The sequence below is a fragment of the Lactuca serriola genome, chromosome 7 (genome assembly GCF_051521515.1).
Source record: "Lactuca serriola cultivar US96UC23 chromosome 7, Lser_US96UC23_V15, whole genome shotgun sequence".
In the NCBI taxonomy this organism is placed as follows: Eukaryota; Viridiplantae; Streptophyta; class Magnoliopsida; order Asterales; family Asteraceae; genus Lactuca; species Lactuca serriola.
The window spans coordinates 3924148-3947559 of record NC_136414.1 but is presented as its reverse complement, the minus strand read 5'-3'; the positions used below and the strand labels follow the sequence as shown (position 1 = coordinate 3947559).

General features: G+C 37.6%; 1 protein-coding gene across 1 annotated transcript; it reads right to left on the bottom strand.

Annotated features, from left to right (window-relative positions):
* Positions 1–1497: 1497 nt before the first annotated feature.
* Positions 1498–5269, bottom strand: LOC145060972 (delta(8)-fatty-acid desaturase). Its single transcript, XM_079008304.1, has 2 exons — positions 5072–5269; positions 1498–3023 (listed from the first exon to the last, which is right to left on the bottom strand). The coding sequence occupies exons 1-2, from the start codon at positions 5118–5120 to the stop codon at positions 1669–1671; spliced, it is 1404 nt and encodes a 467-aa protein (XP_078864430.1). The 5' UTR covers positions 5121–5269; the 3' UTR covers positions 1498–1668.
* Between the last annotated feature and the right edge of the window lie 18143 nt (positions 5270–23412).

The window sequence follows — 23412 nt, the reverse complement described above, 5'->3', positions numbered from 1 at the left end:
TGTGGTTTGTACATGTCAACGGTTTGACAAATATAGACATCTCAAGATATATCTCATCAATAAGATGGTACTCACGCTTGTAGGATACTCCATTCGCTTAAAATGGCACATTATGTGCCTTTCCAAGATATATGTTGTTGAATACTCACGACTGGTCAAGTACATTAATCTCGTTGTTGGAACTGGCAACACCAAAAAATGCATGTCATATCCAAAGATCGTAGAACGCGATTGTTTCTAGAATTATTGTCGGTTCTTTATGATCATCTTGCATGTATTGAACGCAGCATGCATTAGGACAAATTCCACACGTCCGATGCATACAATCAATGTTACCAACATTCCAAGGAACTCATGTTTGTTTTCATGTCTCGTGTATAGTATTATTTTGTGTAAACCATAATCATGACTTTAGCAAACTTGTAAACATTATCTTGTGTGGTCCGCTCAGACATTCTCAAATACTCATCACATGAGTTTGCTTCCATTTTGTATTGTAACTGACGAATTGAGGGTGTGCATATTTTGTATCGGAGAAAAAAAAATTCCTATCTCTCACACATTTCACTGAAAATATGGAAATTGACTCTTCAATTCATAAACTATATGTAAAAATAACTTTTTCCTTATGCGTAACCGTCAGCTAAAATTTTCAATGTACTCATCATTGGCAAAGTTGGTTAAGGCGTTGGAGTTATGAACATGATGTCTAGAGTTCAAATATTGTCTTTGACATTATTGTTTCATTTTGCCAGTGACTTGCATGTCCCACGTCGAAGAAAGGATTAAACTTATGTCATGTTCAATTGCATCAAAGGTTTAGTGGTTTGAATCCGAAATACACCAAAGTCATGCGGTTAAAAACTAGACTCTTTGGGCCTCAAACCAAACAGCTCCGAAAAATAAACCACACGAACAGTTTTGTAATTAGAAAAACCACATTTGTGGTTTGGTTTTGGCAAAAAAAAAAAAAAAAAAAAAAAAAAAAAAACGAACCGTGATACAAGTGTATCCTATGGCATATCTTTTACTAAATGTAGCATTTATTTTCTCTGATATTCACCATGGGGTATGCATTTTCATGAATGAAGTTGATAAATAACGATTTATACAATAAAATGAGTGGTTGATTTATGAATGAGAATTTTGTTAGAACGTATTTACAACGATACACTTGAAAATGCTTTTTAAAATAAGAAAAACTGGTTGCAAACAATTTCTTTGGTATGAAAACTATATTTACTTTAGATGTTATAACTCGCCCCCGATAACCAAACTCCTTTTATCCATTTATTTTATCGCCTCAAATAATTGGAGGCTACTATTTTGGATCAGATTGCATCTTGGATTCAAACGCTGGCTGATCACCGAAAGGTTACAAGAATTTTTATGATTCAAGTATTCAACGTCTTCGGCAACAAATGCCCAGCCCAACCCAATATAGTATCATAGTACCACTACGACCCAAAATGTAATAATTATAAATGTGCATGTAGATTATAATCAAAACGCAAAATCTATTAATAAACATGAATCCATAATCAGTATCATAAAATACAAAAACCGCAGAAATACGGTCAAAACCTCATACACAACGAAAAGTACTTGAGACAAATACTACTGCGATAGACAGACAGACAGACAATACGAGTGAGAGACGATCTCATCTCAACCATGAGTGTTAAAAGCTTCCCAAACTAAATTCTGTGGGGCCCCGTTGGCCAGGTCACGCGCCTGTAAAGCCGCAGTCCTAAGCGTCTTAAGAGTCGTCACATTTGCATCATAGAAGGACAAACTCGTATACGGCAAATTATGTTTCTTGCAAAGTTCCCTAACAATCGGAGATATCGACCTCAAATGACACCTTGGCAACCTCGGAAACAAATGATGCTCTAACTGAAACTGCAACCCACCGAAAAACCAATCCATGTAAGACGAACACGAGATATCAATCGTCCCACTCGTTTGCTTCTCAAACCAATCGTTCCCTTTCGGTGGGCCCACGTACACATCAGCCGCGAAATGGTTCAACGTGAACTGAACATGTTGGATTCCGGTCACACAAAAGCTAACCAAAACAAACGCAACACGTTCCGGCCAATTCGGGAGACACGAAACAAGAACCGGAAACCAAGTCCAAAAAACCAGAGTCCCGATAATGTTGTAAGCTCGGTCCGGGATTCTTCGTTTTGAGCATAATAATAATATTGTTTGTAGGTAAAGGTTGACACGTGCCACACACATGATCGGGTAATACGTGTAATGTTGGTAGGAGATGAAAAAGCGTGCGAGGCTATCGAAGGTTAACTTACGGCCGTAAAAAACGGAAGTGATGGATTGGAACAGTTTTGATGAGACCGCAAGCATTGGGAGATGTTGGAGGTCAGGATCGTAATCGAGGGAATTACACGCGATGTGGTGCGCGTTGTGTGTCCATTTCCACCACGCGATGCTGATTCCGGTGATGCAATTCCCGATGAAGATTCCGGCAAACTTATTCCACCCGCGGGTCGACATCATTTGGTAATGACCGGCATCGTGGCCTAGATACGCGATTTGCATCCATGCTAATCCCAATAACGCCCCCGAAAGCATATGGATTGTGACACTAGTGGAATATAGAACACCGTATACGCAAGCCGAAAGGAGTAACGAGACGAAGCAGAGTGAGTAGATGACACCGTGTCCTTTTTTGTCAAACATTCCGGCTTTTGAAAACTCGGACGCGAGCTTTCGGTAGTCTTTTGAGATATCGGAAACTTGGTAGTCTTTTAGGTGGTAACCCGTGAAGAGGTTTTGGAGGTGTTGCCAGGCGGACCCCGGGTGGAAAGCGATGAACGCATCGGTCACGTCCTGACCCGCGAGATTCAAGAGGGGGATATCGCCGCCCGGATGTATTTTGGACCATTCAGTCACATTATAAACCTTTCCCTGAATTGAGATCCATAGGTCGCTAGGTTTGTTGTGCTTTTGTAACTCTTCGGATGTTATGTATTTCTTTCCATCGGTCGTTGAATCCAAAACTGCATAGCATACAAAAGCTTACGTGTCAGATACAGTATATATACTTACTAAATTGCAACCTACTTTGCCTTTTTTACCATATATTCATACAATATACTTTTAACTTTTACCCATTATAGCAACTTTCTACCAAAAACAACATTCAACATGAAGAACCCGGTTTGTTTTTTCTTTCTTTTTTTTTTGGAGTAAATTACATGAACGGTACCTAACTTTTTTTTTTAACTCGGACGGTCCCTATTATATGTTTTTGTTGCATGTTTGGTCCTTGGTAGAAAAATCGTAAGTACGATTACTATTATGGGTAAAAACTAAAAATATATTGTTGATATCGGTAAAACACAACTTGTTCTGGAAATGTGAATGACAGCACACATTTATTATTTTACATGATTTATTAACAATAAAGCTTAAAGAGGCCTTAAACATGTTTAAAGTCCAGAATCAGGGGTCCCACTTTTGACTTAATTAAAGGCATAACTAAATTATTAGTTATTGCACCGAAAAATGGACATAGGTATTATACTTGAAAAAGACAGGTAATAGTATGGGCAATTTGAAAATTTAATGATAGGGCTAAATTACATTTAATTAGATAGTTTGGCAGGCCCACTGGTGATAATCAGAATTATAAAATATTGGAAGGTAGTGTAACAACAAGGACCCACAAGAGTTAAAGAGAGTTTTTTATGCACTGTTAATGGACGTTTGCCTAAAGTAGTTTATCTCTTGGGTTGTCAATTCTCCAAAAGTAGAAACATGAAAAGGAAAAAACCCAAGAAAATAGAGAGATATTCTAACAAATCTTAAGATCATATTCAGTTCACATCTTATCTAGTTTTTCAAGAAATCGTAACCTTAATGCTTAAAACTGGTGCTTAATCTAGTAAAAACCAAAATCAACCAATCCCACAAATACGCATGGTAGGTAATAGAATATCTTCCCCTTTTTCACCGTTACATATTCCATCATGTATTAAAAACTTATAGCCGCTATATAGGGATACAGTTAGTATTGCATTCAATACAGTATAAAAATCAAACTAGTTAGAATGTGAGCACATTAAGGAAGCTTAGAATCAAATAGGCTATCCACATAATTGTACCATTCAATCAAAGAATGAATAAACAGGATTAGTGAATAAATAAAGGTGTGTTTCTGTTTTAATCGGAGAAAGGGGGTGATTTGGGAGAAAAATGAAACAGTAATACTCCAATAAATTATTATGGTAAAAGTCTCTGTTTTATACTAGAGAAAAAAAAATGAAATCTTTAGCGTACATCAGGGTTGCTATTCCTGGGAAACCAGATCGGATGCAGATAGAATATGAGCTTGATCTTTTAGAAACAGAAAAGTCAGATTTGATTCATGATCAAATCCGGACAAACACTGGAATTCGTTTGGAAAATATGACCAAATAAGAAATCATAGCTGCTCATCTAATTTCACTATGCATAGAACAGGGAAAGTAAAACTAAAAGATGGATTCATGATCAGATACAGAAGCAAAGACCGGACTTGAAAGACAGTCATAGACCGATTCACACAATTAAAAACACCAAATCGGTAAACGAGTCAACTACATCCACTGACAAACGGAGTAAACGCCACAAAATCAAGAGAAAACATATGAAATTTAGAAAATGCGAATTGGAAACTACTACCGGCTTTCGACCCCAACAATAGTCAACAGAACGATTCAAACAATCAAATCAACAAACCGATTCAACGTCATCCTCATACAAACCTGACAAACTACAGGAAATCATAATAAACCTTTTAATACTTCGAAAATGCGAATCGCAACAAATACCAAACCTTCAACCACAACCACAGATCGACTCGACCAATTAACAAACGATTAAGCATCACGAAATAAAAATCAAAACAAATCATATAAAAATTCGAAAATGTGAATCGGAAACAAACACCATGCCTTCAACCACACCAACAGAACGAATCAAACAAACGGAGTAAACACCGATCAAGCATCACAAAATCATTATCAAGAAAATCTAAAAATGTGAATCGGAAACAAAAACTAACCTTCAACGACAGCACCGGAAGGAGAAACCATCGTTGAATCTTCACACATCGATACGAATCCACCTCCAACTGCTTCACCACCGATGATTTATGTTAAAATAACAAATATAAAACACAATGTGCAGCGATGCAACCCGGAGAGAGAAATTGATACGAATATGTTTCGGTATTTTGAACCCTAACAGCGCAAAATTGGAAATATTATATTAGTAAGGAACAAGGTTGCAGTAGGAGAAAAGATCAACGGTTGAGATCGAATTGATCGTTGAAAATATCTTCGATGAGCTCAACGCGTGAAGTACCAGATAATCCCTCCGAGGTCCTCAATTCGATCCTATTACGCATTTTATTTGATGGACCGCCCATTGTCATCTCAAAAAAAAAATGAAATTCTAGAAAAATTAATTATTTATTTACTTGATTTAAAGTAATTTTGTTTACGGTTATTAAATTTATAATTGGTCTGTCTATCAAGAATTTTTTTTGTTAGTTTTAAATAACTTTTTCGTTAACTGGTTATTTTAAATTATGCGGATGATTTCTATAGTTTCAATATCTTTTGTGATTAGTCTCTCAACAACAAAGTTCAACACTAACACCATCATTGTTCACTTCCAGCAGCCACCATTCTTCACTTCCAACCAAAATCGAAAATCTCCATCATCTTTGAAAATCAATATCTTTTCGTTTCACCTTGAGCCCATTTTCAAAACATCATTGAAACGAAAACTCCATACTCGCATTCTTCAATCAAAAACCAATACCATACATTATCTTTGAAGAGAAGCAACGTAATTATCCATCGAAAATCAATTCATCCAAATAATTCTTCACCTTTCTTCAAACCTCCACAAACTAAACTTTACTATGATTATTAGTGATGAAGACTATGATGATAGTGAGACTTTAAAGCATGAACTAGCTCATTTTTTTCCTATAAAAGACATGGGGTTATTGTGCTACTTTTTGGAGATTGAGGTTGCTCAATCTCAAAAGGGTTAGTTGTTATCTTAAATAAAGTATATTTCTTATTCAATTTAAGTATACACAACTTTTTGACAATAGGACGGTTGATACTCCTCTTGAACATAAAGTACGGTACTCTCCAACTAACAATATCACTATATAAGATCCATGCTTATATAGTACTATTGTAAGAAGTTTGGTTTACCTTATAACCACTCCCCCAAATATAGCTCATGTATTTCATGTTGTTAGTAAGATCTTCACGTTATTTGTATTTTGACATACCTTCATGGCATTTAGTTCTGAAGCCTTATGTTTCATTCAAAGTCTTTTTTTTTAGTTGGTTGTCTATAGTAAGGAAAAATGACATTGTAGCATAACAAATTTTTGGTTTTGTCACGAATTGGTCACCAATGTTTTTTTTTGCGCAATAGGCTACTAAAATGTTATTTTACTAGTTAAATAGGGGAAAAATCCAATGAATAGACCATTAAGCACTTAATCCGTGAAATCTTTGATCTAAAAATTCCAAAAGGACTTTAATGACCCTAATGATCCCTAAAAATGCAAAGTTTATGGACATGCATACCTCATGCATGTCATTTCTCAAATTTAGGTCAAAAGATGCAATATGACTTAGGATTCAAGTAAGGTTTACAAATCACCAACATTTCCTAGATCTATGAGATTTAATGATATTGGGACATAGAGAAACCATAAAGTTGCAAACTTTATCTCTTCAACCGACACAAATCACCTCAAAAGGGCCATACTATTACATAAAATCTAGATCTAAGGAGAAAGATATGAAAAGATGGAAACGTAAGGACTTACAAAGGGTCCAGAAGATACACATAAGTGAAAGGGATGGTTGTTTGTTGAATCAAGGCACAAACTCTTCTTCTTCTTCCTTCAAAACCACCAATAACTTGAAAAACGATTACCAAAGCTTTAAAAAAAGGTTAGGGTTTGGACAAGGAATCATTTGAAGGTGATGGAGGTTGAGGGTGCAGGAAACCCTAGCCTTAAATTCCTTTAAATAAGGCTTAAAGTCCGGAAATTAGGGTTTGGCCCAAAATGGTTACCACTGTGTGGAACCCATTTAAAATGCGCGATCATGAGCTAAATCACCACGTCGTGGCCAACCAAGTTTTCATACATAAATAAAATTCATATCACAGAATCGGATGTTACAACTCTCCCCCACTTGAATCAAACTTCGTCCTCGAAGTCCTCCACCACAAACAACTCAGGGTAGTGCTCCCTCATCTCGACCTCAGATTCTAAAGTCCACTCGGAACCCTTATGATGCTACCATTGCACCTTCACTAGATCTACTTCCTTGTTGCACAGGGTCTTCGTCTTTATGTCGAGAATCATGATAGGTCTCTCTATAAAATTCAAATGTTCATCAACCTAAATATCATTCAGAGGAACCACTGCAGACTCATCCGCCAAACATTTCCGCACTTGAGAGACATGAAAGGTGTTGTGAATCTGACTAAGCATTTCAAGCACATCCAATTGATATGCCACCTTGCCCACCCGTGTAGTAATCATGAAGGGACCAATATGCCTAGTGTCTAGCTTGCTCCACTTCCTAAACTAGATGACACCTTTCCGAGTTGATACCTTTAGTAGCACAAGATATCTGACCTGAAACCGAAGATCTGAACGCAGACAGTCAGTATAGCTCTTCTGGCGACTTTGCATGGTCCGCAACCTATCTCGCACCTATTGTATCAACTCGGTAGTCTTGAATACTACCTCAATACTCCCCATAACCCGATGTACAACCTCACCCCAACAAACTGGGGTTCGACACTTCCTCCCGTACAACATCTCGAAAGGTGGTCGGTCAATATTAGTATGATATATGATATGAGCATATTTAGTTATAAAATTCATGCAATATCTTAATACTTTATGTTGATTTTATCTCATTTAATGAACAAAAGGTGCTTAATTAGTTTATAATTTCATTTTTCAGCAACAATTACATGCTCGAATGGAAAAGGAAGCGGAACTAGCGATTGGAAGCTTGGATCTTGGATTTTGAAGAAAGAAGGATGTTGCTGGACAGCTTGACCCATCATCAGTGTTTTGGCCATATCTCATGAACCGTAACTCCGATTGACGAGATTCAAAATGTTCTGAAAACTAGACACAATTTCGGACGACTTTCGTGTTTTGAGAAAATGCTGATTCCAAACGTACTCGGCGAGTAGGCCATAGTTGGTCAGAAGTTTCGCGATTCTTGACTTTGCCCTGCCGTACACGGGATTTTAAGTGATGAACTCGGCGAGTAGGTCACTGGACTCGCCGAGTAGCCCCTGTTTTCAGAATATATATATATATATATATATATATATATATATATATATATATATATATATATATAGAAACGCTTCTCATTTGAACCCTAATGAATGGGGGAAGTTTTGGACAATTTTTGGAGGCCATAAGGGTTCTTAGAAGCTGTGGTTTTCGAGATTTCAACCTAGATATCAACTTGGAAGAAGATCAAAGGCAATAACACACTACTTTTATCTTAATCTTTTGCATAAACCATGTTTCAATCATTAGATTATGTTTTTAGTTTGTTATTTGTTGTAGATATGAGCTAAAAACTCATAACTTCTGTTTAGGATAGATGATTTTGTGATTATGGTTTAATTTATGGTAGGATTGATTTAATATTGGTGATTTTGTTGATTCTAGCTTGTTAAAGAACCTTATGTGTGAATAATAACTATTTTTCTATTAATAGGAAGACAATTGAGCTGCATGAACATCTCTTAGTTGTTAACCTCATATGTTTATGTGACCACTTTATCATATGTCTAGGATTAATGAACATGAAACTAGAATTAATAAGAAAAACGGGTAAATTCATGTGTGAGCTTGTGTGATGACCATCAACAAGAGGTTAACTAAAGGACCAGATTAGTTAACCATTACAAGTCTAGATTAACCCAAATACATAACCTAGTGAATTGAATTAAATTAGACAACTGGCCATTGTTTGAGTTAGTTTGTTCTCTAAGGATTAGTGCAGCGAACGTGAATCTAATCACTTGAATCGGTAGCCAATAAAAGAATTAATCCATTGCACTATTACCATAATATCAACCATAGGATCAATTGAGTTGAACTAAACAGAATTTCCCTTCGTTATTGAATTTAGTTGAATCTTTGTTTATCTAGTTCTTAGTTTCTTAGTTTAAATTATAGTTAATTGTTTAAGTTTCTAGTCTTGCAAAACTAGAGAAACCCCATTTTCTATTACTTGTTTTATTTAGATAATATTAGCATTTATTTTAATTGTTTACCGTTCCCTGTGTTCGATACCCTACTTGCTTGAACTATATTACTAATCGATAGGTACACTGCCTTTTGTGTGTTCTTCTTTATGTTTAAGTTAGTAGGATTAAAACTAGTTCGTTTCACACACATCAAGTTTTTTGATGTTTGTTTTCTAGGGTAATTTAGGAATTTAATTTTGATGTTTGTTTTCCTTTTTCTATTACTTGTGTGTTGTTTTGATCTTTTCAGTTTGAAGCTTAGGATTGCATGTGAGGGTCTAGAGTCAAGACTGACGAAGCGAGAAATCGAGTCTAGGCAAGAGAGGAAACGAAGTTTTGAGTCAAGCTATGAGTCCAATTGATAGAAGGGTTATAGAGTCTAATTACGAGTCCGATGATGAAAGAGGTTATTAAGAGCCCATTTACTGAAGAAAAAATGGGGGAAATTATCAATTTAAAATTCCCCACAAACATCAGAATTGAACCTGGAGAAAAAAACATTTTTTTCCATACAGCGATGGACTCGGCGAGTCTACATACTTACTCAACGTGTCGCTCATTCTTCTTACTTTTGAGCTGAGGATTTGTGTGTTCTTCTTTGTGTTTAAGTTAGTAGGATTAAAACTAGTCCGTTTCACACACATCAATATATGTTGTTGTAAGAGAACTCAACCAAAGGTAGATAAGTATCCCAACTCCCACCAAAATCCAGCACACACGCCCTGAGCATATCCTCGAGCATCTAAATAGTTCAATCACTCTGTCAATCGGTCTGCGGATGTTATGATGTGTTGAAATGCAACTGTGTGCCCAACTCCTCATGTAATTTCCTCCAAAATATGAAAGTGAAACGGACGACTCTATCAGAAACCACCAAAACTGACACCGCGTGCTGAACCACCACCTCTCTGATATAGATATCAGCTAATTTCTCAACGGAGACGCTCTCAGCAATGGGTATGAAATTCACACTCTTGGTCAATTTGTCAACGATCACCTAGATAGAATCAACCCACCACGTTGTCATAGGCAAATTCGTTATAAAATCCATGGTGATATCTTCCCCTTTTCACATGGGAATGGGTAACGACTGCATTTTTTTGTGGGCTCTTTGATGCTCAACCTTGGCTTTCCGACAAGTCAAACACCACCCCACGAACCAAGTTATCTCCTTCTTCATACAATGTCACCAATAACTCAACCTCATATCCCAATACATCTTTATGGCCCCCGGGTGGATAGAAAACTTCGATTTATGAGCCTCCCCCAGTAATGTATGCCTAACCCCACTAGCAACCGAAACCCAAACACTACCTCACCAAGTCAACAACCCACAATTATCCTTGAAAAATAACGGAATCCGACCCATGATTCTTTCCTCCTTCCAATTTTCCTTTTTCAAACCTTCCACTTGAGCCTTCTTAATCATATCTAACATCGGAGAAATAATAACCATCCTCAAACATAGATATGTGATGGGTGTACCCGTGGCCTTGCGACTCAAGGCGTCGACCACAACATTGACCTTCCTAGGGTAATACAAGATCTTGCAATCATAATCCTTAATCTCATCCAACCATCTCCACTGTCTCATATTCAAATTCGGTTGATCCATCAGGTTCCCAAGCTCTTGTGATCCGTATAAATAGTGCACTTGAACCCATACAAGTAATTCCTCCAATATTAAGGGAAAAAACCACAACCCCCAGCTCAGAATCGTGCGTAGGATAGTTCTCCTCATAAGGCTTCAACTGCCTCGAAGCGTAAGCAATCACGTGACCCATCTACATAAGTACCGCCCCTAATCCCGGAATCAGTACATCATAATAAACCACAAAATTATCCATACCCTCGGGAAGAGTGGGAATCGGAGGCACGCAAAATATCTTCCCCAGAGTCTCAAAAGATGCCTGTTGATCAGCCCCCCATAAAAAAGTAACGTTCTTCTTTGTCAATTGTCACGCCCCCAAACCAAGGATGGCGGAAACGTCTGGGGGTGGAGGACTTCATGTATAGTATCACAACAACGAGTATAATAGTGCTCAAAGTAAAAACAACCAACATAAATATAATTGAAAAAGTTACACCATAGTATGAGTTTACATGTTTCTAAATCAATTACATTATGTTGACAAAAATGAAATGTTTAACGCCTAAGCGTTCCATCCTCAAAGTCGTTGATTTCCTGTTTTACTGATTCCCTAAGAATACAAGTAGTTTTGAAAAAAGTGTCAACAATTAAGTTTGTGAGTTCATAAGAGTTTTATTTGATAAAGATGTCATTTTCCTTGAAAAAGTGAATGTGTATGATTCCAGAAAATCCAATATTTTCTTTATAAAATGTGTAAGGAAAAGCTCCTATGTTATGCAATAATGTACCCTAGAAAGACTCATAGATTTCCTCTATAATCACCCAATGTATATGAGTTATATAAAATTTAAGTTAAATAAACCGTCGAATATAATGGGTCTGCCCTAGGTCTACAAACAAACAAGGAACAGGAAGTAAGGCGAGCCCACCAATTCTAATTTGATCGCAACTAAATTCTTATATAACTCTGACATATACACTTAGCAATTATAACCGGAAACTAACAAGTTCTAGATGGAATGTAGTTCTAATATCATAAAACCATTTTGTGTAAACCCGGTACTTTGTAATGTGCCCCTTTAGTTTATGAAAACCCGGTACTTTGTATTTACACCCCTTTGTATAAACCCGGTACTTTGTATTTGTACCCCTTCTATATGAAAACTCGATACTTTGTATTTGTACCCACTTGTATAGACCCAGTACTTTGTATTTGTACCCCTTTGTATAGACCCGGTACTTTGTATTTGTACCCCTTCTATATGAAAACCCGGTACTTCGTATTTGTACCCCCTTGTATAGACCCGTTACTTTGTATTTGTACCCCTCTGTATAGACCTGGTACTTTGTATTTATACCCCTTCTATATGAAAACCTTTCGTAATGAGTTTGAAATGTAATTCTAACATAAATTATATCTATTATAGTCTATCATAACGTTTGTAATGCATATGAAACCTAACTATACCTATTATAGTTTAGCATATTTGTTTGTGGTGTATAATATTATTTGATAGTAACCCCTTGTATATGATTCGTACCTTTAGACTAGGGTAAATAATATGCACTATCAACAACATGTATGTATGTGTGTGTGTGTGTATATATATATATATATATATATATATATATATATATATAATAACACACACCTTGCTCAACAAGCTACAAGGTGCAAATGAAATTGTTAACCATTTTTCTAGTTTTAACCATGTTGTTCCTGTTCTTACAAAAATCATAGAAAAATCATTTGAAGTTGAAATCAGAATCCGTAAATTCTGAGAGCTTAGAAAATGTGTCTATTTTATTCATCATTTTTATCATGATTTTTAGTGACCTTTCACTTTTGTAAAAATGTCCAACTTCACAGACTAGTCCGAATTGGTTTTTGAAATGATAGGCTGTTTTGCAAAAATCGCCATAAATTGTAGAAAAATTGTGTGGAGATGTAAAAGTAGTCATTTTAAAGGTATAAACCTGAACTATTTGCACCCAATACAGTTTTGAAAACTAAAATGTTTAAGTTGACCAAAACAGTCTGTGAATGGAGTTAAATTTTTCTGATGAAAGTTGATGAATGCGTTTAGTTGTGTTCTTGGTGTTTTAACTTGTATTCCCCCCCCACCCCCATCAAAACTTAAGAAAAACATGAAAAGATAGGGGTATGAACTCACCTTGTGTGTTCTTAGTGGATGGATGTTGAAGAAAAGAGGTGTTCAACTCAAGAACACTTAGAAGATGCTTTAAAGATTTGAAGATCTAACATGAATGTGATGATGTTTGTGTAAGATATCCATGATTTGAGTAGAAAGAAGTGAAATAATCATATGGAGGATGTTAATACTTACCAAAAGTAGAAGAAAATCTTGGAGAATAGCCTTCAATCTCGAAATTTTAGAGAGAGAAAGTGAGAAAAAATGAAGTTTGTTCTTTGGTGGAAAATGAGAGGAATGAAAGAAATGTGAGGAGAGAGGAGGGTTTTCCAGCCCTTTACCAAGTGTGTGGCTGGAAAATGGTGGGAACAGTACTATGGAATGACTAGGTATGGTGGAAGGACAAGGATTGGTCATGGAGTGGGCATAGGGTGGTTGCTTGTGTCATACACTAAAGCAAAGTCAACACTCTACTCATAAATCTTACCTACTAGATTTTATTCTTAGGCAACAATTTTCCCCAAAATGTAATTAAAATATGAATATTTATGGTTTATTATGTTAAAATACGAGTTTGGGTGAAAATACCAGGTTAAAATCACGAAAAACGGGCTCAAAACGCTAAAAATATTGAAAACCGAGTAGAAATTGCTAAAATATGAAATTCAGGACCGAAGGTGCGAAGGTTCGGCTTCAGAAGGGACCGAAGGTTAAGCTCGGTTCCTTAGCAGGTTCGGTTCAGGAGGTGGTTTCGGTTCTTTAAGGGAGGTTCGGCTCCTTAGGAGGGTTTGACTGTTTTTCGCGTTAACTTCCGTTTTCGAGCGGTTTTCGTCTAAATTATAGGTCGGGATGCCCCGAGTGATTATAAGAAGTTGAGAGAGGTTTTGAGAGAGATTTGGGAGAGATTTCACACACTTGGAGAGATTTCTCATACAGAGAGAGATTTGGGAGAGATTTCTCATACAGAGAGAGATTTGGGAGAGATTTACGTACTTGGAGAGATTTGGGAGAGATTTCACACACTTAGAGAGGTTTCTCATATAGAGAGAGATTTGGGAGGGATTTCACATTCTTGGAGAGATTTCTCATACAGAGAGAGATTTGGGAGAGATTTTTAATGGAGAGAGATAGAGTGAAAGAGATTGGGAGAGGCTTCTTTTGTGACCTTTTTGGGTGTCCGGCTTCACAACGCAAGGTCCGTAAACCCCGTTAAACCATGTTTAAGGATCTTACACACTCCCGATGAGTATGCAATAGTGTTTTATCGCTTTAGTTAATTACTTACCACTGTTCTAGGTTAAAGAAATCTAGATATACGAACTTTTCAATTGATGATTTCTCATTAGAATAGTGAGTTGTACATTAATTTCATAACGTAAACCCTAGTATACAAGGGTTAGTTGAGTTGACCGGTTTGACTTTGTTTGACTTTGACTTGACTAGAATTTGACGGTTGTCACATCATCCCCCCGTTAGAGGGAATTTCGTCCCGAAATTTGCATTTTGACCAGGAAATCAAGAATTTGGGAAAAATATGGGGGGGGGGGGTATTTTTCGTAATATACGACATTGACATGGTAAAGACCAAGTTAACTTATGTTTACACTAGCCTTCAAAAGCTCACCAGTACAAATCCTAAGTTTTTATATAAGCGATACGACTTCTTTGTGTTTTGTCATATTCTCTAGACCCATTGTTAATAAATCCTAAATTGACAGTAGTTTAAGTAAAGGAAAATTTAAAACCTATATGCGGCGGGTAGAAGCACGTACCGCTACGGGTGGTTCCGGGGAAGTCTCTCATGCGATGATCATAAGTACCTTTCCACCATTACCAGCATCCCTTGTCCTTAGATAGACTCTTTTAAAGTGTCCTGCTTCACCGCACTTGTAAAAAGTTGGGCTTGCTCCAATGTCAGGGTCCTGGTTGATGGGTCGCGTCAGTGCCTTGCAGAAACGGACAGTGTGCCCCTCCCTATTGCAATTCTTACAATGCATATCCCAGCAAACCCTAGTATGATGGAAGTTACACTTGTTGCATTTCGGAAGGTTTCCAACATATCGATTTATGGGTGCTGGAGTGGCGTGAGCTATGGCAGCGTGAACAACGACAGTCTGTTGCTTCTTGGTGGAGTCTTGGGCTGGTTGGTCCTTCTTGTTGTCCCAGAACTTCCCCTTGTTGCTTCCCCCCCCCCCCCCCCCGTCTTGCTCAGGGGTGGTTGTTACAGTGTGATGGATGGCCCTATGGCCGATGAGTTGTTGTGCCAACTCCTTGACAATGTCAAAGGTAGTTGGTCTTGAAGCCAACACGTTGTCTTGAATTTGAGGAGACAATCCCCAGAGGTATTGTTCCACCTTCTTTTCCTCATGAGTGACCATCGCGAGACAAAGGAGTGCTAGATCACAGAATCGGTCGGTGTAAGTTGCAAGGTCAGAGCCTGTCATCTTGAGATTCCACAGTTCTTGCTCTAGTTTTTGCACTTCGCCCCTTGGGTAGTACTCTTTCAGCATCATCGTCTTTAAGTCTTCCCAGCTTAACGAGTTAGCCACTGCAAGCGTCAGTGACTTAACGTGATTGTTCCACCAAGTAAGGGCCCGGTCAGAGAAAGTGCAAGCTACAAATTTGACCTTGCTTGCTTCGGGGCATGCATAAATTTTGAAGACCGATTCGGTCTTCTCGAACCATAGCATCAGTGTGATGACTCCCCCGCTTCCATTGAAAGAATCAGGTTTGACACTAGTAAAATCCTTGTAAGAACATTCCTTCGTACGTCCCGTACTGTCCCCATGGTTGGAGTTTGTGGCACTAGATCCAGCACCACCGGTACCATTCGTACCAATTTGCGACATTGAAGCCGCTATGGCTGCGGTTACGGAGGCTTGGAACATTGTGGGATCAAACTGCGGAGGTGGTGCTACTGCTGCTCTGCCGGAAGGTCTGGACTTTTTCTTTGGCGGCATAGTTCAATCTGTCACAAGTTTGTAAAGACAAACAGATGGTAAGTCTCCAATAGCAGTGACAGGTCGGATGTTATTGAACTAGATTTTTCTGTATTATGTCCCAACTCAAGGGTATTTTGAAAGCAATTCATAATGAAAGTCCGTATATATAACTTATTAATTTAGCAGTAGTGACTCGAATGTAATCTTGTGATTTGTTCCATGTCTGATCCACTCCTAAGATCACTCGATGTATACCAGTTGCGTGTAATTAAGGCTTAATAGGCCGTTGAACTTAATGAGCCTGCCCTAGGCCTACAACCAAACAAGGAACAGGACCCAAGGTGGACTCACCTTTCTAATTCGATCGTCTCTTAATTACACCTAACCTTGAGGTATACATTAAGAACTCTTAGAGTTACCATAAGCAAATCGTTTGTAATACCAAGTTATGAAATATTTGTTAAATTCCCAATGATATAAAATGTATGCTAATTTCATTGATATGATCTAGTACATAAAGTTCTGGAAAGTTTGACCTTATAGAAGGTCCACATTACACTATGGTACGAAAAATTTCGACACTAGCACGACCCTCTTGAACGGCGTAGTCTCTAAATTTGAAGGGTTGAATTCATGCATGTGAGGAGTAGTGTTTAAACGTATTCTAGTAGTTTGAGTCTTTATCGACTTTGTAAGTAGTGTACACACTACTCGCGGTGGATGATGTTTCGTGGGACATAGAATGAAGGCATGCAAGTCTGCATTGACCTAACTCCTGCCCTGGCTTCTGTCATTTGATGTTCTGATGTGATCATGCTCTTTCTCTAACGTTGTTTGATGTTCCGGGTACTCCCTAATCTCGGCTCGAGTTGTGGTCACTTACCTCTGAAGGTTTTGATGCAATTACTGATCTGTTCATGGCCTCCATCCAATCGATGAAGGCGAATTGCAGTGATCTTGGTGGTAGCTCCAACCTCCACGATTTGGCTGACCGATGCTCGCGTTTGCACCCTCTAGTGAGTGATGCGGCGTACCATGACAAGGAGAGCCCTTTATACAAATCCTCCTCCATTGAGGTTGTAGAAGCCTCATCAATGCCATACAGAGGGTGTTGACCTTGTTCCTAACTCTGTCTATGTAAATCTATGACTCATCGAGGTGTCGGACCATGGAAGTCTCGTCGGGGTCTTCCTTTATTATTTCTTCAGGATCCTCTTCGAAATTCTCTCTGATCCAACCACCATTTTCTTGGTTAGAAAGAATAGGGTCTCCTGGTAGTTTAGCTCCCGCCATGTTGATCGTGCGAGAATAGGGTAGAAGAGATAATTTAATAGACGTCTAATCCTATAATTACTTATAGGGGTGATCCTTATTAGTCACTTCTATAATTACATAGTGCATACCAGTTATACATAATCTGAGATAGAATAGACCTTCGAATAAATGACTTTACTCTAAATCCACAACCAAACAAGGAACAAGAAGTAGAGCAACAGTCATAGATTCTGAATCTATAATATCTTTAATTATATATAACCTTAGTGTATGCATTCAATCATTATAGACCTACTTAACATGGATCTTTAATTTTCACATAAGTTGGTTATAGTATCACAAAATACTCCTATAGTATTTTAATGTTTGTCTTTTGTCCTCAATGTTTCCTTGTAGATAGAGTTGGTAAGTTTTTGGACTTGTTGCAACCCCACAACCATTCTCGGGCATATGCTAATCACTTCTAGGAGGGACATAGTTGATCAGGCTACGTCATTCCCATACCTGACCATACATCCCCAAGACTACTTGTGCCATTCAACAATCACCACTTTTGTTCTGTTCTAGTATGATACTGACCTTAGTATGTATGCATGCATGTACTCATTCATTTAATCAAGGAACTATTTCATTTCTAAAAGTATAGTTATTTGAAAAAAAACGTTTAATCAGATACTTTTAGTCCCAATGCATTTATAGTTTGTATATCTTATGTGATTTGATATACTTAGTTCACTGTAAACAATGCTCTAATGCCAATCCGTCACACCCCCAAACCAAGGATGGCGGAAACGTCCGGGGGTGGAGGACTTCATGTATAGTATCACAACAACGAGTATAATAGTGCTTAAAGTAAAAACAACCAACATAACTATAATTGAAAAAGTTACACCATAGTATGAGTTTACATGTTTCTAAATCAATTACATTATGTTGACAAAAATGAAATGTTTAACGTCTAAGCGTTCCATCCTCATAGCCGCTGATTTCCTGTTTTACTGATTCCCCGAGAATACAAGTAGTTTTGAAAAAAGTGTCAACAATTAAGTTGGTGAGTTCATAAGAGTTTTATTTGATAAAGATGTCATTTTCCTTGAAAAAGTGAATGTGTATGATTCCAGAAAATCCAATATTTTCTTTATAAAATGTGTAAGGAAAAGCTCCTATGTTATGCAATAATGTGCCCTATAAGGACCCATAGATTTCCTCTATAATCACCCAATGTATATGAGTTATATAAAATTTAAGTTAAATAAACCGTCGAATATAATGGGTCTGCCCTAGGTCCACAACCAAACAAGGAACAAGAAGTAAAACGGGCCCACCAATTCTAAGTCGATCGCAACTAAATTCTTATATAACTCTGACATATACACTTAGCAATTTTAACCGGAAACTAACAAATTCTAGATGGAATGTAGTTCTAATATCATAAAACCATTTTGTGTAAACCCGGTACTTTGTAATGTACCCCGTTAGTTTATGAAAACCCGATACTTTATATTTGCACCCCGTTGTATAAACCCGATACTTTGTATTTGTACCCCTTCTATATGAAAACTCGGTACTTTGTATATGTACCCCCTTGTATAGACCCGGTACTTTGTATTTGTACCCCCTTGTATAGACCCGATACTTTGTATTTTGTACCCCTCTGTATAGACCCGGTACTTTTGTATTTGTACCCCTTCTATATGAAAACCTTTCGTAATGAGTTTGAAATGTAATTGTAACATAAACTATACCAATTATATTCTATCATAACGTTTGTAATGCATATAAAACCTAACTATACCTATTATAGTTTAGCATATTTGTTTGTGGTGTATAATATTATTTGTAGAGGTAGTAACCCTTTGTATATGATTCGTACCTTTAGACTAGGGTAAATAATATATATATATATATATATATATATATATATATATATATATATATATATATATAATAACACACACCTTGCTCAACAAGCTACAAGGTGCAAATGGAATTGTTAACCATTTTTTCTAGTTTTAACCTTGTTGTTCCTGTTCTTACAAAAATCATAGAAAATCATTTGAAGTCGAAATCAGAATTTGTAAATTCTAAGAGCTTACAAAATGTGTCTATTTTATTCATCATTTTTATCATGATTTTTAGCGACCTTTAACTTGTGTAAAATTGTCCAACTTCACAGACTGGTCCGAAGTGGTTTTTGAAATGATAGACTGTTTTGCAAAAATCGCCATAAATTGTAGAAAAATCGTGTGGAGATGTACAAGTAGTCATTTTAAAGGTATAAACCTGAACCATTTTCACCCAATACAGTTTTGAAAACTAAGATGTTTAAATTGACCAAAACAGTCCGTGAATGGAGTTAAACTTTTCTGATGAAAGCTGATGAATGCGTTTAGTTGTGTTCTTGGTGTTTTAACTTGTATCCCCCCACCCCCCCACCCCCTCAAAACCTAAGAAAAGCATGAAAATATAGGTGTTAGAACTCACCTTGTGTGTTCTTATTGGATGGATGTTGAAGAAAATAGGTGTTCAACTCAAGAACACTTACAAGATGCTTTGAAGATTTGAAGATCTAACATGAATGTGATGATGTTTGTGTAAGATATCCATGATTTGAGTAGAAAGAAGTGAAATAATCATATGGAGGATGTTAATACTTACCAAAAGTAGAAGAAAAGCTTGGAGAATAGCCTTGAATCTCGAAATTTTAGAGAGAGAAAGTGAGAGAAAATGAAGTTTGTTCTTTGGTGGAAAATGAGAGGAATGAGAGAAATGTGAGGAGAGATGAGGGTTTTCCAGCCCTTTACCAAGTGTGTGGATGGAAAATGGTGGGAAAAGTACTATGGAATGACTAGCTATGGTGGAAGGACAAGGGTTGCTCATGGAGTGGGCATGGGGTGGTTGCTTGTGTCATACACTAAAGCAAAGTCAACACTCCACCCATAAATCGTACCTACTATATTTTATTCGTAGGCAAGGATTTTCCCCCAAATATAATTAAAATATGAATATTTAGGGTTTATTATGTTAAAATACAAGTTTGTGTGAAAATCCCGCGTTAAAATCAAGAAAAACGGGCTCAAAACGCTAAAAATATTGAAAATCGGGTAGAAATTGCTAAAATCCGAAATTCAGGACCGAAGGTGCGAAGGTTCGGCTTCTTAGGAGCATAGAACCGAAAGTAGGGTTCGGTTGTATATGGAAACCGAGATGTCTCGCAGGCGACTCATCAGAATGGACCGAATGTAGCCTCTCGGACCGAAGGTTAAGCTCGGTTCCTTAGCAGGTTCGGTTCAAGAGGTGGTTTCGGTTCTTTAAGGGAGGTTCGGCTCCTTAGGACTGTTTTTCGCGTAAACTTCCGTTTTCGAGCGGCTTTCGTCTAAATTACATGTCAGGATGCCCCGAGTGATTATAAGAAGTTGAGAGAGGTTTTGAGAGATATTTGGGAGAGATTTGATATACTTGGAGAGATTTGACATACTTAGAGAGATTTGGGAGAGATTTCTCACACTTGGAGAGATTTCTCATACAGAGAGAGATTTGGGAGAGATTTCACATTCTTGAGGAGATTTCTCATACAGAGAAAGATTTGGGAGAGATTTCACACACTTGGAGAGGTTTCTCATACAGAGAGAGATTTGGGAGCGATTTCACATTCTTGGAGATATTTCTGATACAGAGAGAGATTTGGGAGAGATTTTTAATAGAGAGAGAGAGATAGAGTGAAATAGATTAAGAGAGGCTTCTTTTGTGACCTTTTTGGGTGTCCGACTTCGCAATGGAAGGTCCGTAAACCCTGTTAAGCCATATTTAAGGATATTACACACTTCCGATGAGTATGCAATAGTGTTTTATCGCTTTGGTTCATTACTTACCACTGTTTTAGGTTAAAGAAATCTAGATATACAAACTTTTCAATTGATGATTTCTCATTAGAATAGCGAGTTGTACATAAGTTTCATAACGTAAACCCTAGTATACAAGGGTTAGTTGAGTTGACATGTTTGACTTGTTGACTTTGTTTGACTTTGACTTGACCAGAATTTGACGGTTGTCACATCAATCGGGTCAATGGAACAACAATCTTGGAGAAGTCCTGAATGAATCTCCGATAATAACCTGCTAAACCTAGGAAGCTCTTGATCTTAAACGGTGACTTCGGAACTTCCCACTGTATCAATGCCTCGATCTTCGCCGGGTCGGCCAATATATCCTTCTGGTTGACGATGTGTCCCAAAAACCGCACCTCACACAACCGAAACTCACACTTGGAGAACTTGACATAAAGCTTCTTCGTACTTAAGGTATCCAAGCTCTCCCGTAGATGCTCCTCGTGTTGCTCTTTAGTCTTAAAATATACCAAAATATCATCAACGAAGACAATCACAGACTGATCCAACATGAGATCTATGAATGATATCGGTGTGTTGGTGAGCCCGAATGACATCAGCACAAACTCGTAATGACCATAACGAGTCATGAAGGCCATCTTCTATACATCCTCATCTCTGACCCTCATCTGGTGGTAATCCGATTGCAAATCAATCTTGGAGAATCAAGACCCACCCTGAAGTTGGTCAAATAAATTGTCGATCCTCGGGAGTGGATATCGATTTTTCACCATTAGCTTGTTCAACTCCCGATAATCAATATACATCCGGAGTGAAGCTTCATTCTTCTTTATGAACAAGATCGATGCTCCCTATGGTGAACTACTTGGTCTGATAAATCCCTTGTCTAGCAGCTCCTGCAACTGCGTAGACAACTCCTGCATCTCCGGGGGGTGCTAATCGATACTGTGTCTTGGCTATCGGAGTTGCATCGGGAACCAAATCAACCTGGAACTTAACCTGCCTCTCGGGAGGCACTCCAGGTAAATCCTTCAAAAATACATCAGAAAAATCTCAAAGAATGGGCACATCCCTCATAGCAGTCATGCCCTCAACTCGATTATCTGCTATATAGGCCATAAATGCATAACATCCCTAATGAAGATGTCTCCTAGCTCTTGCAACTGAACAGAGTGTCGGTCCATGCTGAGTACCCTCACTGCGGATAACCAATTCCCCCACTTCGGGTTCAAACTCTCACCAATTGGTGGTCACAATCAATCATAGCCTTATTGGGGACAACCAGTCCATACCCACAATAACCTTCAATCTTCACAAAGGAATTGGAACCAACTCAATCAAATATCTTTCCCTAAACATATTCATAACACAATCCCCACAAACCCTCAAAGCACTAACTAAACGATCATCGACAATCTCCACCTCTAAAGAATAATCCAAAGTCCCTAGGGCATCGTTAAACTTCTTGATAAATGCAAGAGACACAAAAGATCGGGTAGCACCCAAATCGAGCAGAACATGCGCAGTCATACCATTGACTGAGAGCATCCCTATACATGATTAATAAAACATAAGCATAAATAAGGAAAGCAGTAAAAGATATCGCAAAAATACATATCAGTAACCACATCTAGTTCTTCTTGCGCCTCCTCGGCTGTCAACTGGAACACTCTACTCTTCACCACAGAAGCCTCAACCTTACCCTGGAGGTAGGGGTGAGCGTGGTGCGGTTTGGTGCAGTTTTTACACCAAACCAAAACCGAAAACTGAAATTGTGGTTTTTATATCCATGAAACCGATAGGTGCGGTTTTTGTTGCGGTTGCGGTTATTACCCGCAATATAGAAATGGTGTGGTTTTATTTCGATGGTGCAGTTATTTTTATGTCCAACCACAACTTTGAGCTTTTATTTCCTTTATTAAGTTTGACTTTCCCATAACTTTCAGGTTTTATTTCTTTTATTAAGTTTGACTTTCTTATATGACAACTAGCACTAGATACAACATATAAGCATCAATTCATAATATATCAATATATTCCCTTTAATTTTTTTTGAAGTTATAACTTGCCAACTTGAACTTGCATCCAAAAGATAATAAAATAGATATAAACACACGATCCAACCACATTTTGAAATTAATAAATTCATTTTAATTCATAACCATTAAGTCATCAACGTCTTGGTTTAAACTTCATACAACATAATATCCATCAAAGTTCAAACTTCATCAAAAAGCATAAACATGTTTTTATCACCGACA